Source organism: Lipotes vexillifer, unplaced genomic scaffold, assembly GCF_000442215.2.
Source record: "Lipotes vexillifer unplaced genomic scaffold, Lipotes_vexillifer_v1.1 scaffold871, whole genome shotgun sequence".
NCBI lineage: Eukaryota > Metazoa > Chordata > Mammalia > Artiodactyla > Lipotidae > Lipotes > Lipotes vexillifer.
Window position 1 is genome coordinate 428893 of NW_006771782.1, and position 17955 is coordinate 446847.

At 41.0% G+C, this 17955-nt stretch overlaps 1 protein-coding gene across 1 annotated transcript in view; it reads right to left on the bottom strand.

Moving 5' to 3' along the window:
- ADAMTS18 (ADAM metallopeptidase with thrombospondin type 1 motif 18) overlaps positions 1-17955 on the bottom strand; it is a 162933-nt gene that overhangs the window by 45716 nt on the left and 99262 nt on the right. Inside the window, 3 exon segments of the mRNA XM_007447144.1 lie at positions 221-351; positions 4371-4543; positions 15697-15845. Of these exon segments, the coding sequence (XP_007447206.1) occupies positions 221-351; positions 4371-4543; positions 15697-15845 (453 nt within the window).

Here is a 17955-nt window from a genome sequence, read left to right on the forward strand (position 1 = left end):
AAAAGGAAACTCAAAACACTGGAAGGGGGTCATGCAGAAATTAAGAGGGAATTTGGAGATAAAACTCACATCCGACTTGAAAACGTTACCCTCTTCCCCACTACACCACCTGCTTTTATCCAGACCCAAGAATCTCTTGGAACACTTCTCACGCTATGCATTTGATAGGAGGCAACACAAGCATATGACCATACACCCCAGAGCAGAAATGTTCTCTTACTTCACAAATCCCATCAATGCAAACATCATTTTTGTGTGGAGAGCAAGGAGTTCCGTCTTTCACCTTGCTGGACATGGCAAAAAAGAATTCAAAGTTCTCAGCCTTGCAGTACAGCTTACATCGATCTTCCTCTAGAAGCAAAGAGATCAAGAGGTCATGGTCAAGAGGAAATCATAGGAAAATGACACAAGTACCAAAGAGATGAGTTAAATTTAATTAGAAAGCTATTATGATCAAGATGGAAGATGTTACACACAGTTTTCTGGCGGGATGTGTGTGCAAGGGCGTGCCCGAGGGCAGATGTGTGTGGCTTTTAAAAATATGAGTTCCTTTTAGTAATCCATATCAAGTCTGCTTTAACATTGATACATGAGAATTTTATTTTTCTAATCCTGAGTAAGAGCCGTAATACACATGACTGGTGGGTTGCATCACTACCCTCCTTGGATAGTAGATATTTAAGGCTTCATGGGCCCTGAGGTCAGCCATTAACAATATGTAAATGAAGGACTATTGCTGTGTCCCAATAAAACGTTATTTTTAAAAAACGGGCCAGATTGGGCCCACAGGTCATAGTCTGCTGACTGTGATTTAGGACACGGATTATTTTACATATTTATTCAGTCTGTTAGGAGGGAAAATTCTAGAAGAATTTTGGAAGAAAGGCATATGGTCAACAATGTTTATAAAACATACAGAAAAGAATCGTATCATGAAAAGGAAGAGAACGCAAACAAACTAAACATTAAGGCTAAAAACATGTAATTTTTATTGATCATTAAGTCCCTGAGAAGTTTCTGGTATCACAGGCAAAAACAAACAAGTACTATCTGTATAGAGCACTTGTTATCAGAAAGGAGTTGTTGTGCCTATTTCTCCAATAGAAAGAGTTCTTCTTTGGCCAGGAATTCCAGATGACGTTTCTCCCATGAGACCTGATGTGCGACTGTGTGATATCCCTGATAACAGTTTTACAACAAACGTGTAAAGAGTTTGCAAACGGTTGTGCTCCATAAAACCTCTCAATAAAAGACAAAGTCAAAAATATGAAGGCAGTGAAATTTTTATGGTCCAAATATGCAGCCATGTGGATGGATTCCATTTTTTTTCTCACCTAGGAATTCTTTCTAATAGAAGTTTTATCTCACGCCTCCTACCCTGTGCATATGAGATTAGGGAGCTGGAAGACATGTTACCCTCTTTTATCTCCCTCATTCCCAGGAATTAACAAGTTCTAGAAAGTTCAGTTTTTCCAGTACAGGTTCCTGGGAAAGTTTAGGAACTAGTCTGTTAGAAAGAAACAAAGAAGCTGGGGCAGGGGATAAATTAGGAGTTTGGGATTAACGGATACACACTACTATATATAAACAGATAAACAACAAGGTCCTACTCCATAGCACAGGGAACTATACTCAATACCTTGTAATAACCTGTAATGGAAAAGAATATGGAAAAATATATATATATACACACACACAACTGAATCACTTTCCTGTACACCTGAAACTAACACAACATTCTAAATCAACTGCACTTCAATTAAAAAAAAAGAAACAAGGGGCTTCCCTGGTGGCGCAGTGGTTGAGAGTCTGCCTGCCGATGCAGGGGACACGGGTTCGTGCCCCGGTCCGGGAAGATCCCACGTGCCGTGGAGCGGCTGGGCCCGTGAGCCGTGGCCGCGGAGCCTGTGCGTCCGGAGCCTGTGCTCCGCAACGGGGGAGGCCACAACAGTGAGAGGCCCGCGTACCGCAAAAAGAAAAAAAAGAAACAAGAAGAGGGAAACTCATCACTGGAAGACAAAGACTGTCTACGTTTATGAATAAATTCTTCCCCTGATTTTTCCCAAACCGCATGAATGGCACAGACCTTCAAATCATGGTCAGTCTTTTCGATTTTAAATAAGTATCCAAAGGAGAAGAGGGAAGGATGAGAAGGCCTTAACTTTTCCATCTCCCACTCTAGGATGTGCGACCCTAAGTGTCTGTTTTTTATTCTTTATTCTTTGGCGAAGCGGCATGTGGAATCTTAGTTCCCTGACCGGGGATAGAACCCATGCCCCCTGCAGTGGAAGCACGGAGTCTAAACCACTGGACCGCCAGGGAAGTTCTCTGGTTTATTCAATGTACTCGCCTCTGTATCTAGCAGAGTGTCTCCCAGGCAGTAAGAACTCAGTCAACATCTGTTGAGTGAATGAATGAAATGCCAGGCTCCCTACCTGGTAAAAACTGCAAGAATATTAGTGAAAGCAATTTGAAATCAAAAACCATTTTATAAGTCGCGAAGTTTACCTGCTTCACTTTCTCTTTATGTATTCAACCCACAACTTATCTAAAGGATGATAACAACAGATTCTGTGCACACTATATTTAAAGGAAGATGTGGGAAAGACCAAGGATTATCCAAGAAGACAAAGCAAAGGAAGGACAAGAGAGTTTTGGAGAAAGAACCATAGATGAGAAACATGGAATTAGGGGCGAATACAGCCAAGAGAAAATAAGTCTTCAAGTGTCAGAACTGAGAGCAACTGCAGCTATCCTCAGTGTCCGTGGGAACCTGCTGCATGGAACCCTTCCTAGGTAATTTCTTAGTTCCTGATAGAATGTCTCCAGTGATAGAGCATTTACTGCTCAGGATGGGACACGCTTCCATTAAGGACAGTTGATATTTATTTATTCATTTGTTCCAAAAGTTATAAATATGTTCCAAGTGCTGTTCTTAGATGAGAGAGATACAAGCACACTCAAAACGGACAGAGGCTTCAACCCTGGGGAACCTAATAATTCTTGTGGGGAGAAAGATAATGAATAAATGCCACTATAATATCAATTCTCGCACCAAGAGCAATGAGGAATAAAGCAGGGCAAAGGATTCAGAAAATGACAGGAAGGAAGGTCTCTCTGAGGACACGGCCATAGGAACCATAGGAATTTCTGAGCACGTGAATTAATTCTGTATTCAGAAGCAATTTCCAATAAATTGAAACCTCCCTCTGTTCAATCTCTCTTTGAATTTTTGAAGGTAACTAGTTTCTCTCCTACAGTCAACATCTGTCAGTCCCTCAATGCTTTCTCCTAAGACACAGATTTCAGAATTTTAATGTCGGTCCCAATTTGTGCTTTTAGACAAGCAGCTTTTGGACCCAGAACTAGATTCACACTCCTGCAACGGCTGGGCTGGTGTTGAGCAAAGTTGTAGTACCAACCCCTTTGATTTGGAGATGATGCTTCTTATAACGATGTCTCTGATTACATTAGTTTCTTTTTGGTCACTGACTATATAGGTTCATCCTGAGCTTTCGCACAGAAGCAGCCCTCCATCTTATTTCCCATGAATTATCATTAAATTTGGTCTCTTCCCATCCTGCATATGTACAACTGGGATTCACGTTAATCCCTTTTCCAAAGGAAGAGTGGATGAGTTTTGATAAAGCAAGTGAATGGAAAAAATGAAAAGGAAACAACCAGAATGGTGACAGCTCATTCTGCACAGGTAACACAAAGTACGTTAAATTTGGTACTTGTACTTTGTACCTATGGTAACTAAAATAAATTTTGATGCTCAGCCAAAATCAAATCAAATCAACATAAAAGGTCAAATACAAGCCATTACTTTAAGGTATAATAAGTACCAAGAACTTAATATAGAGACATTTTTTATTCATGATGCATATGTGTGTGTGTGTGTGTGTGTGTGTGTGTGTGTGTGTGTGGGGTGTGTACACTCTGCAAATAGGCCTTTCCATGCTTGTTATCATCTACCACCTCAGGTACCGAGTATGGTGTCTCTATGGGGCATATATGGTTTCATGAGTTTTTGGTCTGGACAATTCATACCAATTTCAATTAACATCCCTGGGAGACTTAACTGCTGAAATGTCAAAGGTAAGTTTAGAAACGTAAGTACATTCCAAACACATGAACTCTTCGACTTATACATGTGGGAGGAAAGGGGTGTCGTGTGAAAAAAAAAAGTGTGGAAAAATAAACAAAACCTAAAGAAGTGAATGAAAAACTGAGCCAGGACGGGTCTGGGGAATGAAAGGTAAACATGGAAACTTTTTTACACAGGCAGCAATTTCTTCTGTGCTGTTCATTCACGTTACTGTTCACGTAGAGACATATTGGTTTGAGGTTCGTAAAGACCAAATTACCTTCCACTTTCGTATAGGGTTTCCACTGGTAGAACCATCCACGGAAAGGTTTGCTGTTATATTCTGCACACTGCTGGGCTCGAAAATCCAAGCTATTTTCATTACAAGGGTCAATATTGCACAGCTGATATACACGGCTAGAGCCATGACAGAACTTGCCACCATACTGAGGCCTAAAAGGAAAATTAAAGATCTTCAATACTAGCAATCAAAAGGCTGTTAGTCACAGGCAATAATATAAGGAGGGACAGTCAAGATGATCATGGTCACAGTGTATGCAGTCCATTAAGTCCATTACAAAAATGGAAATATGTAGTCTACTACCCTTATGTCCCAACTCTTCTTATACCCATGGCAGACATAACTAATCAATCAAGGATTTTTCTTTTTCTTTGCTTTCTTTTCTCAACATAGCCCTTGGGTAGCCACTACCACTGCTCATCAACTGCCATGTTAGACCAAACTTACTTGCCACCTCTGAGCCAATTTTTACATTCTGGCGATATCCATAAAGACTGATGAAGGCATATTCTTGACACTCATCCTATCACCTCATGCGTTAGGGAAATCTGTAAACACACCTAAATGTTAATGTAGACATGTGCTTGTGTGCTACACATGCAAACACACACGCCCCATTTGTTGGCATCAAAGCTCTTCCAACGCAGACCCAACTCCTCCCCAGCTTGTCTCCCATCTCTGACCACTCCCATAATCTTCCTACAGCTTGCCATGCACCTGCTGTGACGCAGAACAGCGGTCCCCAACCTTTCTGGCACCAGGCACCAGTTTCATGGAAGACAATTCTTCCAGGAACCGGGGTGGGGAGCGGACGGCAGGGGATGGTTCAGGAGGCAATGCAAGCCATGGGGAGCGGCAGACGAAGCTTCACTCCCTCACCCGCCACTCACCTCCTGCTGTGCGGCCCGATTCCTAACAGGCCGTGGACCCGGTACCAGTCCACCGCCTGGGGGCTGGGGACCCCTGACGTAGAAGGTCAGTCAGGACACTGAGGGTATTACATGCCATATTTTCCAATCCAGCTTTGTCGGTCACTGAGCTGATAGTTTGATGACTGTCACACTCACGTGTGCTTTATTCTAATTGATTCTAAACTCTGGGGGAAAAAACATGTCCTTGTTTTCATCTGCATAATCACTTTTTAACGTTGCAGGTGGCCTGCTCCTTTCCTGCCAAGCACAATGGGAAATGGATTTCCAGAGTAGGGAATCCCATTAGAACATAAATAATTATGATCTAATGGCAAGCTCTTTAAGATCTTGCTAGGCAGACTGCAAAAACCAGAAAGCAAAATAAAAAGGAGCGTCAACCACACTGAAAACTACCAGGGACATCTTACCCAGCTGACTCCTGGCACAAAGCAATTGCTTCTTTTCATTCCCACTTTTTTTTGTAGTTTTCTCCTAAGGCTAAATCCCAACTACAGATCACCTCGTACAAAAGCTCAAGGCAAACATGTAACATGAAAGAAGAGGCTCCAAGTTAATAAATTTCTGTGATTAAAATTCCTTGTCTCTTTAGGAAGCACAGGAATGCTATAAAACACCCCTGGGTTTGCTCCAGCATATTTTATCAAATTCTCCTATGCTAAAATGGATTCAACAGAAACGGGAAGTGTCACGCCGCCAGAATGAGATTTTTAAGCTATTTCAAAACATTCTGGAACAACTACTAAAACATTCAGCAGTCACTGTGCTAGATTAAATCCCTGAAGACTTCTTAAATCATTATCCGAAAAGCATTTAGAAAAACCTTAAAGTGCCATATGAGAGCCTTACTCTATTGCTGGTCATCTTTATGAGTCATAATTAAAATTTTCTCAGTGTAAGTCTTTCTTGCCAGAGAGTTTACAAATAAGCTTCATTTAGACTACTCACATTCCATAACATGAAAGGGGACCACGTGTGACTGCTTCAAGTCAGAAACTGTAACATGGGAAAGACCTCAAAACTCATAGAGCCAGGGTGGAAAGATGGCGGAGGAGTAAGACGCGGAGATCACCTTCCTCCCCACAAATACACCAGAAATACATCTACATGTGGAACAACTCCTACAGAACACCTACTGAATGCTGGCAGAAGACCTCAGACCTCCCAAAAGCCGAGTGGATGAAAGGCTCTTGCTGCTCCAGCCAGGAGTCAGGACTCTGCCTCTGAGGTGGGAGAGCCAACTTCAGAACACTCGTCAAGAAGAGACCTCCCAGCCCCATATAATATCAAACGGCGAAAATCTCCCAGAGATCTCCATCTCAACACCAGCACCCAGCTTCGCTCAACGACCAGCAAGCTACAGTGCTGGACAACCTATGCCAACCATATAGCAAAACAGGAACACAACCCCACCCACTAGCAGAGAGGCTGCCTAAAATCATAATAAGTCCACAGACACCCCAAAACACACCACCAGACGTGGACCTGCCCACTAGAGAGACAAGATCTAGCCTCATACACCACAACACAGGCACTAGTCCCCTCCACAGAAGAAGAAGAGAAAAAGAAAGGGACTGAGAAAATATTTGAAGAGATTATAGTTGAAAACTTCCCTAATATGGGAAAGGAAATCGTTAATCAAGTCCAGGAAGCACAGAGAGTCCCATACAGGATAAATTCAAGGAGAAATACGCCAAGACACATATTAATCAAACTGTCAAAAACTAAATACAAAGAAAGCATATTAAAAGCAGCAAGGGAAAAACAACAAATAACACACAAGGGAATCCCCATAAGGTTAACAGCTGATCTCTCAGCAGAAACTCTACAAGCCAGAAGGGAGTGGCAGGACATACTGAAAGTGATGAAGGAGAAAAACCTGCAACCAAGATTACTCTACCCAGCAAGGATCTCATTCAGATTTGATGGAGAAATTAAAACCTTTACAGACAAGCAAAAGCTGAGAGAGTTCAGCACCACCAAACCAGCTTTACAACAAATGCTAAAGGAACTTCTCTAGACAAAAACACAAGAGAAGGAAAAGTCCTATAATAACGAACCCAAAACAATTTAGAAAATGGGAATAGGAACATACATATCGATAATTACCTTAAATGTAAATGGACTAAATGCTCCCACCAAAAGACACAGATTGGCTGAATGGATACAAAAACAAGACCCATATATATGCTGTCTACAAGAGACCCACTTCAGACCTAGAGACACATACAGACTGAAAGTAAGGGGATGGAAAAAGATATTCCATGCAAATGGAAACCAAAAGAAAGCTGGAGTAGCAATTCTCATATCAGACAAAATAGACTTTAAAATAAGGACTATCAGAAGAGACAAAGAAGGACACTACATAATGATTAAGGGATCGATCCAAGAAGAAGATATAACAATTGTAAATATTTATGCACCCAACATAGGAGCACCTCAATACATAAGGCAAAAACTAGCAGCCATAAAAGGGGAAATCGACAGTAACACATTCATAGTAGGGGACTTCAACACCCCACTTTCACCAATGGACAGATCATCCAAAATGAAAATAAATAAGGAAACACAAGCTTTAAATGATACATTAAACAGGATGGACTTAATTGATATTTATAGGACACTCCATCCAAAAACAACAGAATACACATTTTTCTCAAGTGCTCATGGAACATTCTCCAGGATAGATCATATCTTGGGTCACAAATCAAGCCTTGGTAAATTTAAGAAAATTGAAATTATATCAAGTATCTTTTCCGACCACAACGCCATGAGATTAGATATCAATTATAGGAAAAGAGCAGTAAAAAATACAAACACATGGAGGCTAAACAATACACTACTTAGTAACGAAGTGATCACTGAAGAAATCAAAGAGGAAATTAAAAAATACCTAGAAACAAATGACAATGGAGATACAACGACCCAAAACCTATGGGATGCAGCAAAAGCAGTTCTAAGAGGGAAGTTTATAGCAATACAAGCCCACCTTAAGAAGCAGGAAACATCTCGAATAAACAACCTAACCTTGCACCTCAAGCAATTAGAGAAAGAAGAACAAAAAAACCCCAGAGTTAGCAGAAGGAAAGAAATCATAAAAATCAGATCAGAAATAAATGAAAAAGAAATGAAGGAAACAATAGCAAAGATCAATAAAACTAAAAGCTGGTTCTTTGAGAAGATTAACAAAATTGATAAACCATTAGCCAGACTCATCAAGAAAATAAGGGAGAAGACTCAAATCAATAGAATCAGAAATGAAAAAGGAGAAGTAACAACTGACACTGCAGAAATACAAAAAATCATGAGGGATTACTACAAGCAACTCTATGCCAATAAAATGGACAATCTGGAAGAAATGGACAAATTCTTAGAAATGCACAAACTGCCAAGACTGAATCAGGAAGAAATAGAAAATATGAACAGACCAATCACAAACACTGAAATTGAAACTGTGATTAAAAATCTTCCAACAAACAAAAGCCCAGGACCAGATGGCTTCACAGGCGAATTCTATCAAACATTTAGAGAAGAGCTAACACCTATTCTTCTCAAACTCTTCCAAAATATAGCAGAGGGAGGAACACTCCCAAACTCATTCTACGAGGCCACCATCACCTTGATACCAAAACCAGACAAGGATGTCACAAAGAAAGAAAACTACAGGCCAATATCACTGATGAACATAGATGCAAAAATCCTCAACAAAATACTAGCAAACAGAATCCAACAGCACATTAAAAGGATCATACACCATGATCAAGTGGGGTTTATTCCAGGAATGCAAGGATTCTTCAATATACGCAAATCTATCAATGTGATTAACCATATTAACAAATTGAAGGAGAAAAACCATATGATCATCTCAATAGATGCAGAGAAAGCTTTTGACAAAATTCAACACCCATTTATGATAAAAACCCTGCAGAAAGTAGGTGTAGAGGGAACTTTCCTCAATATAATAAAGGCCGTATATGACAAGCCCACAGCCAACATCATCCTCAATGGCGAAAAACTGAAAGCATTTCCACTAAGGTCAGGAACAAGACAAGGTTGCCCACTCTCACCACTCTTATTCAACATAGTTTTGGAAGTTTTAGCCACAGCAATCAGAGAAGAAAAGGAAATAAAAGGAATCCAAATCGGAAAAGAAGAAGTAAAGCTGTCACTGTTTGCAGATGACATGATACTATACATAGAGAATCCTAAAGATGCTACCAGAAAACTACTAGAGCTAATCAATGAATTTGGTAAAGTAGCAGGATACAAAATTAATGCACAGAAATCTCTGGCATTCCTATATACTAATGATGAAAAATCTGAAAGTGAAATCAAGAAAACACTCCCATTTACCATTGCAACAAAAAGAATAAAATATCTAGGAATAAACCTACCTAAGGAGACAAAAGACCTGTATGCAGAAAATTATAAGACACTGATGAAAGAAATTAAAGATGATACAAACAGATGGAGAGATATACCATGTTCTTGGATTGGAAGAATCAACATTGTGAAAATGACTCTACTTCCCAAAGCAATCTATAGATTCAATGCAATCCCTATCAAACTACCACTGGCATTTTTCACAGAACTAGAACAAAAAATTTCACAATTTGTATGGAAACACAAAAGACCCCGAATAGCCAAAGCAATCTTGAGAACAAAAAATGGAGCTGGAGGAATCAGGCTGCCTGACTTCAGACTATACTACAAAGCTACAGTAATCAAGACAGTATGGTACTGGCACAAAAACAGAAAGATAGATCAATGGAATAGGATAGAAAGCCCAGAGATAAACCCATGCACATATGGTCACCTTATCTTTGATAAAGGTGGCAGGAATATACAGTGGAGAAAGGACAGCCTCTTCAATAAGTGGTGCTGGGAAAATTGGATAGGTACATGTAAAAGTATGAGATTAGATCACTCCCTAACACCATACACAAAAATAAGCTCAAAATGGATTAAAGACCTAAATGTAAGGCCAGAAACTATCAAACTCTTAGAGGAAAACATAGGCAGAACACTCTATGACATAAATCACAGCAAGATCCTTCTTGACCCATCTCCTAGAGTAATGGAGATAAAAACAAAAATAAACAAATGGGACCTAATGAAACTTCAAAGCTTTTGCACAGCAAAGGAAACCATAAACAAGACCAAAAGACAGCCCTCAGAATGGGAGAAAATATTTGCAAATGAATCAACTGACAAAGGATTAATCTCTAAAATTTACAGGCAGCTCATGCAGCTCAATAACAAAAAAATAAACAACCCAATCCAAAAATGGGCAGAAGACCTAAATAGACATTTCTCCAAAGAAGATATACAGACTGCCAACAAACACATGAAAGAATGCTCAACATCATTAATCATTAGAGAAATGCAAATCAAAACTACAATGAGATATCATCTCACACCAGTCAGAATGGCCATCATCAAAAAATCTAGAAACAATAAATGCTGGAGAGGGTGTGGAGAAAAGGGAACACTCTTGCACTGCTGGTGGGAATGTGAATTGGTTCAGCCACTATGGAGAACAGTATGGAGGTTCCTTAAAAAACTACAAATAGAACTACCATATGACCCAGCAATCCCACTACTAGGTATATACCCTGAGGAAACCAGAATTCAGAAAGAGTCATGTACCAAAATGTTCATTGCAGCTCTATTTACAATAGCCCGGAGATGGAAACAACCTAAGTGCCCGTCGTCGGATGAATGGATAAAGAAGATGTGCACATATATACAATGGAATATTACTCAGCCATAAAAAGAAACGAAACTGAGCTACTTGTAATGAGGTGGATGGACCTAGAGTCTGTCATACAGAGTGAAGTAAGTCAGACAGAGAAGGACAAATACCGTCTGCTGACACATGTATATGGAATTTAAGGAAAAAAAAATGTCATGAAGAACCTAGGGGTAAGACAGGAATAAAGACACAGACCTGCTGGAGAACAGACTTGAGGATATGGGGAGGGGGAAGGGTGAGGTGTGATAGGGCGAGAGAGAGACATGGACATATATATACTAACAAACGTAAGGTAGATAGCCAGTGGGAAGCAGCCGCATGGCACAGGGAAACCGGCTCGGTTCTTTGTGGCTGTCTGGAGGGGTGGGATAGGGAGGGTGGGAGGGAGGGAGACAAAGAGGGAAGAGATATGGGAACATATGTGTATGTATAACTGATTCACTCTGTTATAAAGCAGAAACTAACACACCATTGTAAAGCAATTATACCCCAATAAAGATGTTAAAAAAAAAAAAACTCATAGAGCCATCCCCTCATTTTATAGATGAAGTGAAAAACGGCTAATAGAGCTTCCAAAATGTGCTCAGTGAAGGTCACATGACTAGAAAGAGACAGAACAGAGCTCAACCTCATCCCTTTGGGCTCTCCCGGGTGCCGGTCCTGCCCTGAGTTAGGCTCGAGGGGCGGGGCATGAGAAGACCAAGAGGGAGACAGTGATAGCCAGTGGTTAGGGAACTGGCCTTGGACGGTGAAGCAGACCTGAATTGAAACAGTCTCTGCCCTTTCCCAGCTTAACTTTAGGCAATTTTAGTTAACCACCTAATCTGTAAAATGAGGACAGCTGTGATGATTACCCGAGAGAGTGCTGGTAAAGAACTTAGGGCAGAGTCTACAGCCTAGCTAGCACAAATAAGTTGTAACTATTTTAAAGTGCTTTCTATTTTTAATGACTGGCAAAAATTTGGACTTTGCCATCAAATCCTCAATTACAGACACATTGTTTTCTGCAGCTTTGAACATGAGTATTAGGATAAATTAACAGAAAATTCTACCATGATGTCCCTTGGTACAATGAGTTCTTTAAAAAAAAAAAAAAAAAAAAAAACACCAGAAAACAAATACCTAGGCACCTGATTTTTTCTTTGTATTAAATCTACTATAAAGTATACCCATATTTGCTTCTGCATAATTTACCAAGTCCTGACTACAAATGGTTATTGCTGGCTGACTGGCTGATCATTAATATCAGTTGGGAAGCTCTGTTTAAAAAAAAAAAAAACATAAATATAAATATGTATATATATATATATATATATATAACACATACATATGCACACATATATATTTATACATACATATATTTACATATATATGATTTACATACACACACGGACACATATACATAAATGATATTCCCGGGCCCTCTGCAGGCTTTCTCAATAAAAATACATGATGAGGGATATCAAGAAATCAGTGTTCTTTAAAGCACACTTGATGATTCTGATAATCAGCTGAGCCCAGAATTTACTGGTTGAAAAATGGGCCAGAGATATGATTCAACGATTCTCCTGGCACTGTGACTCCAGTGGTATGATACTTTCTCAGATCGACTCATGTTTTAGGAGAGTTCTAGAATGCCTTAGCAAACTTACTTATCACTATTTGAATTTTACTATTTGAATTTTCACTATTAATTTTCTTGAACAGAGTATATAGGCATTTCACGAGGCTCTCTCCCAGGGACCCAGAAAAAATGTTCGCTGTAAGGATTAAGACAGTGGGATCTCGGTCTGACTCTCCCATGTCCAGCTCGGTGACCCAGCAAGAGCTGCTCCTCTGAATGGGACCCTCTGTCTCCCCTGGCTACCCATTTGCAAAATAACTAGAGGAAACAACAGGTTTCAACTCACGTATCTGTTCTAACCTGACTGGGAGCAAACACCTGGAGGAGGCTTTTGAGAAGGCACAGTGGGGAGGCTTTGATCAATTAAAAAGGTCTGTCACAGACAGGGACGAAGGGCCATATGTGCCAGGTACTGGCCATCCAGAACCAGATAACCTTTCAATTCTTTTGAAGCTGAAAAGTTGGTTAAATCCATGACCCAACCAGAAATAATTCACTTTTTATGAAACAAACTGTGTTCTCAGAAAACCATCATTACTGTGCAATGAAATGTTCACATTGCTTTTCACATGAAAAAATGAAATGGTTAAGCTGATCTGAACAGACCAAGTGTTTAAACTGAAGCAAGCGAGAAATAAGTAACTTGAAAGAGGGAGAAAAAAACAGCTTTACGACAACAATGTGAAATAAGAACGGAGAACTGATTCAATTGTCACGAAGCAGCCGATCATTTACTTGTTTTATTTGTGACTTCGTGCATAATTAAAGAGAATCCTGATTAGCCTTAATCTTGTTTAAAATGATAAAACTGCCCCAAGTGGAACTACTCGAGTGATTAATTCTTTGATAGGCATCTCTAAAGTTACAGTATGCTATTTCCATGAACAAGGTCCTATTATAATGGGTGTTCTCAATCCCACAGATATGAGAGAGGTTTTAATTTAAATCTCAGGGGCGTCATTCATGCACTTCACCAGCAGAGTTATTAAATTAGGTAATCTCTTTCTTTCTTGGGAAAGCAGCGAGATTGTAAAGTGTTGTGATGTATGAAAACCAGATCCATGAAATATGCTGCAAAAATGAAAAGTAATACAATGATTTTAACAATTCAAGACACGGGCTACATTCAAAGTATGAGGAGGGTGTTTTTAATAATCTAGTATAAACTGCAAATGTATCACAAGCCTCCCTACCATTAGACCTAGTTATTGGGTCTGATTAGAGCAGAGCATCTCAACTGGGAATGACTTTGCCCCCTACGGGATGCTTGGCCAAGTCTGGAGATATTTTCGTTGTCATAACTTGGAGGTTGGGGGGAGGGGGACTCATCCTACTGGCATCGAGTGGGTAGAGGTCAGGATTGCTACTAAACACCCTGCCACATACAGGACAAACCCCCAAAACAAAAAATTTTCAGCCTAAAATGTTAAGAGTGCCAAAGCTGAGCGATCCTAGATCAGCCTGAGATATTGCAAGCACCTAACAAACCACGGTCAAAGCATCTCCAAACGCGCCCTTACATTTTGGAACAAACTGGCCTCTTGATCCAGCTCAGATGAAGGACAATTTGTCTTTTCAAAAATTTCCTTTTGCTCTAATTTCATTATTTATTTAAATTTTCAATCCACCAAACATTTATGCAATGCTTGCCACGTGCCAGGCAATTTTGAAAAGCCCTTTACAAGTACCAGCTCAGTTGAGGTAGGTCCCATCATTATCCCCTTTTTACAAATGAGGGACCCAGAGCAGGGAGAGTCAGCCATCCAAGGCCGCCTAGCAAGGAAGGGGTGGACAGGAGGCCCACTTAGGTTCCTGGGCTTGAGAGTCTCTGTTCTCAACCTCCACGCTATGCCACCAACCGAATCGTGTGGTAAAATTAAATCCACCGGTTTTTCAGGGTCCCATCAGTTTCTTCTCACCCCCATGGCCTTCTCCAAAGTCCAATTTCATCAGGAAGGCCTCTGCCCGCTGCTTCTGAGGACTGACCCTCTGTTACCCGTGTTCCTGGCGAGTTTAGGATGAGGATGATGAAAACCACATGGGCCCCAGAACCTTACGCCGAAGGCCCACTGGATGCTCCCCAGCGTGCCGGGAATTCTACAGACACAATCTCTAATCCCCCCAAACCATGTGAGGTGGGCGCTGTCATCTCCATTTTATACATAAATCCAACCTCCAAGTTCAAGCGATCTTCCCAAAGCCACACAATTAATAAGTGACAGACCCAGGATGTGGAGTCATATCTTTCCATCTCCAAGTTCTGAGCTCTTTCCACATCACCACTCCAGTCAGGAAATGTACATCTCACACTTGTTTCACATGGGAATTAGAGCAGATAAAAGTAACCTAAAACCACCTTCATTTCACAGAGCACAGAGGGCAGCTCAGACTCGCAGGACCACCAGATCAGATGGTGCCCACAAGCCAATCTCAACCCAGGGATGTTTTGATCAGTCCTCCCAGCATTTTATTTTTCTAAAGAAAACTGAATTTGTTGTCAATATTTTAAAAATTGGGAAATTTCACACAACAGTTTTTCGGATTTCTGGTTTCTCTCGAAAAGTCAGGCTGATCTGTCAACACATGTTGATGTACATTCCTGTAAGGCAAAAATCAGCATACTTTCTCCAGTTCATCAGTTTGCAACACACACACACACACAGTCTACCAGCCAAGCTTCTCTGTTCTACAATATCCCAGGCATGCAGCTCTAATTCAGATGCAGAAAGTAATTCACACCATTACTGGAGTCCGTGATAGCAGAGTCACACAGAGAATAACGCCTTTGCTGTTTCGAGGTTTCTGCCCATCATACCTCCCCCAGTACATACAGCCTTTATATACAAGCAGTAAAACCCTCATTCGTTGATTGCTATTAAGCAGATGGAATAAAACCACACTTAAAAACAGGTATAAACAAAGACAGACAAATAGGCAAATATGTAACAGGCTAAAGGTCCGTGCCTTACAAATAGCGACTTTGTGTCAGAGCCTTACTTGGGGTTATTGCAGTGTCTCTCCTGATACTTGACGCCTCCACCACACGTTCGGGAACACTCTGACCACTTCGACCAGGCGGACCACTGGCCGTGGATGGGCCGAGGCCCGTGCTCCCCAAACTTGACACACTGGCCTTGCCGACACCACTGTGAAAAAAATGTGTGACTTTCAGAGACCATCTGGGAAAGCACACGGAGATGCCTTGATAGCATCCCCTTTCGCTGGCTGTGCTTACACACTGGTACCCTACCTTCCCCACGTGCATTTTGAAAGGCTGACATCTAGGGAGAAGGGGCATTTGTCACCAAAAGGCTGAGTATGACAGGACAGGCTTTGTGAGCTGTCCAGGTGACGTGTTCAGATAAGGATCTACCCTACCGCCTACGAAGGCAGCGCAGACACGAAGGCGAGCCTCCCCTGACATTTGGAAACAATGGGGCTCAGAGAACCCTTGGGCTCATTTTTCTTCCACGAGAATCAGCTTTTCATATATGAACACAGAATTTATCATGATTATCACATCCGAAAGACAGATATAAGTATGCATACGTTTTTATTTCAAATAATCCCTATAGAGCATTTCTGTTGAAACCGAGTAGCTTTCAGGCTACACAAATTGTGTTTTTAGATAACACCTTTGCCCTTCTGTCTGTATGAAAGGTCCCTGTGTCAGACCCTCTGATGACTTTGAACTGAGTGTCTTTTCTGAATCTCTGGGTCTCTCATGTGCTGGTGATCTGCTCAGTCCGAGAGCTGTTTTCTGTGCTGACCTTTCCATTTGAGTTCTTCTTTGTCATCCAGTCCAGTTCTGTGGGTCACCTCTGTCCTCTGGGGTTGCACTCACCGCTGGGAGTGCTTTCTTTTTTCCCCCTGCGGCTCTTTTATTACGAGCAAGTTCTGCATGACTTAGAGCATAATTGCACACTTGCCTAAAAGCCTCTGCAATTAGATCCAAAGGGTTGGGGTTTGGATCGTGCCACGTTCTGCCGAGGAGTGGGGATCGGTTACAGAATTACGGGGAGTTGGTTACGCATTCAAATCTCCACTTCTGCCCCGTGGTACACTTGGCATCGTGGCGGTTTGTTGTGAGGCTTGGTTGCTAGCGCGCTTTGACTAGGTCAAGAGATGGCTTCCTTCCTTCAGTTTCTTGCCATGGGCTGATGAATTCCTCTGTTTTCCATTTTTCTTTTCCCTGGATTAATTGCTACTTCAGAGTTTGCGTGAAATCATATAACGTTGTTGAGAACTTTGACGGGGGCAGCAATGGGTCATTTGAGGATTTTGTCAACCATAAGCACGAACCTGAATCTTCCCCACCAAGAATGGCTGCGTCTCTCAGGCACTGAGCTCAGTGGCTGGGACAAAATAACAGCAAGAGCCAAGAATAACAACAACAGCAGCTACAGTTTATTAAGTTGCTTCTCTGTGTGCACAATGGTGCTGGGGGCAAGAAGGGGGAAAACTTCATATGCAGTGTCTAACATAACCTTCACAAAGCACGTCGCAGTTAATAACTATTTTCTGAGTGAGAGAAATTTAGCAAAGAAATACTAACTTGCTCAGAGTCAAACTACCCAACTAGCTACACAACCAGCTGAGACCGGGTTTAAACTCAGTAGCCTAAGGACGTATTTACTACTCACCTCGGAGGCAAATGACTGACCAATGCATCTTAACTCCAATTTTTAAAATTTTTTAGAAATATGGTTTTGAGATCTGTTCCAATCCTTCAATTAATTTGCCTTTCTTTTATTTCAATATTCATCCTAGTATCAAGTTAAGCTGCTCAGAGATTTGTCTCCTCTGGCGTTTTTAATCAGTAGAGAAATCAGGAATACATAGGAATATACACACATACATGCACGATCTGCATGTTTATTACATATAAAACGTTATACATATATAGTTATATGGATCTATTCATATATACTTTTTTCACTGCTTCTAATTTCAAATTAAATGGCCATGACTTAGGCAAATACCTTTTATAATAGACAGCAAAGCACAAACCTTTCTTTCCTTGTACACATAACCTAGATAGAAGTATGAGACTTTCATATCCTCACATGTTTACCCAGTATTCGTGGCACAAATACCACTGAAGGACCAGCGAGAAGCAGGCAGGGAGGATTCAGGTGGGTTTCGGTTACAATGAAAGAAACAAAACATGGGGTGACTGCTACTCTACAGGACATGGCCCTGGCCGCATGGAGTTTACAGTCTAACGAATAGCCAAATACACCCCCTAGGGAAAGA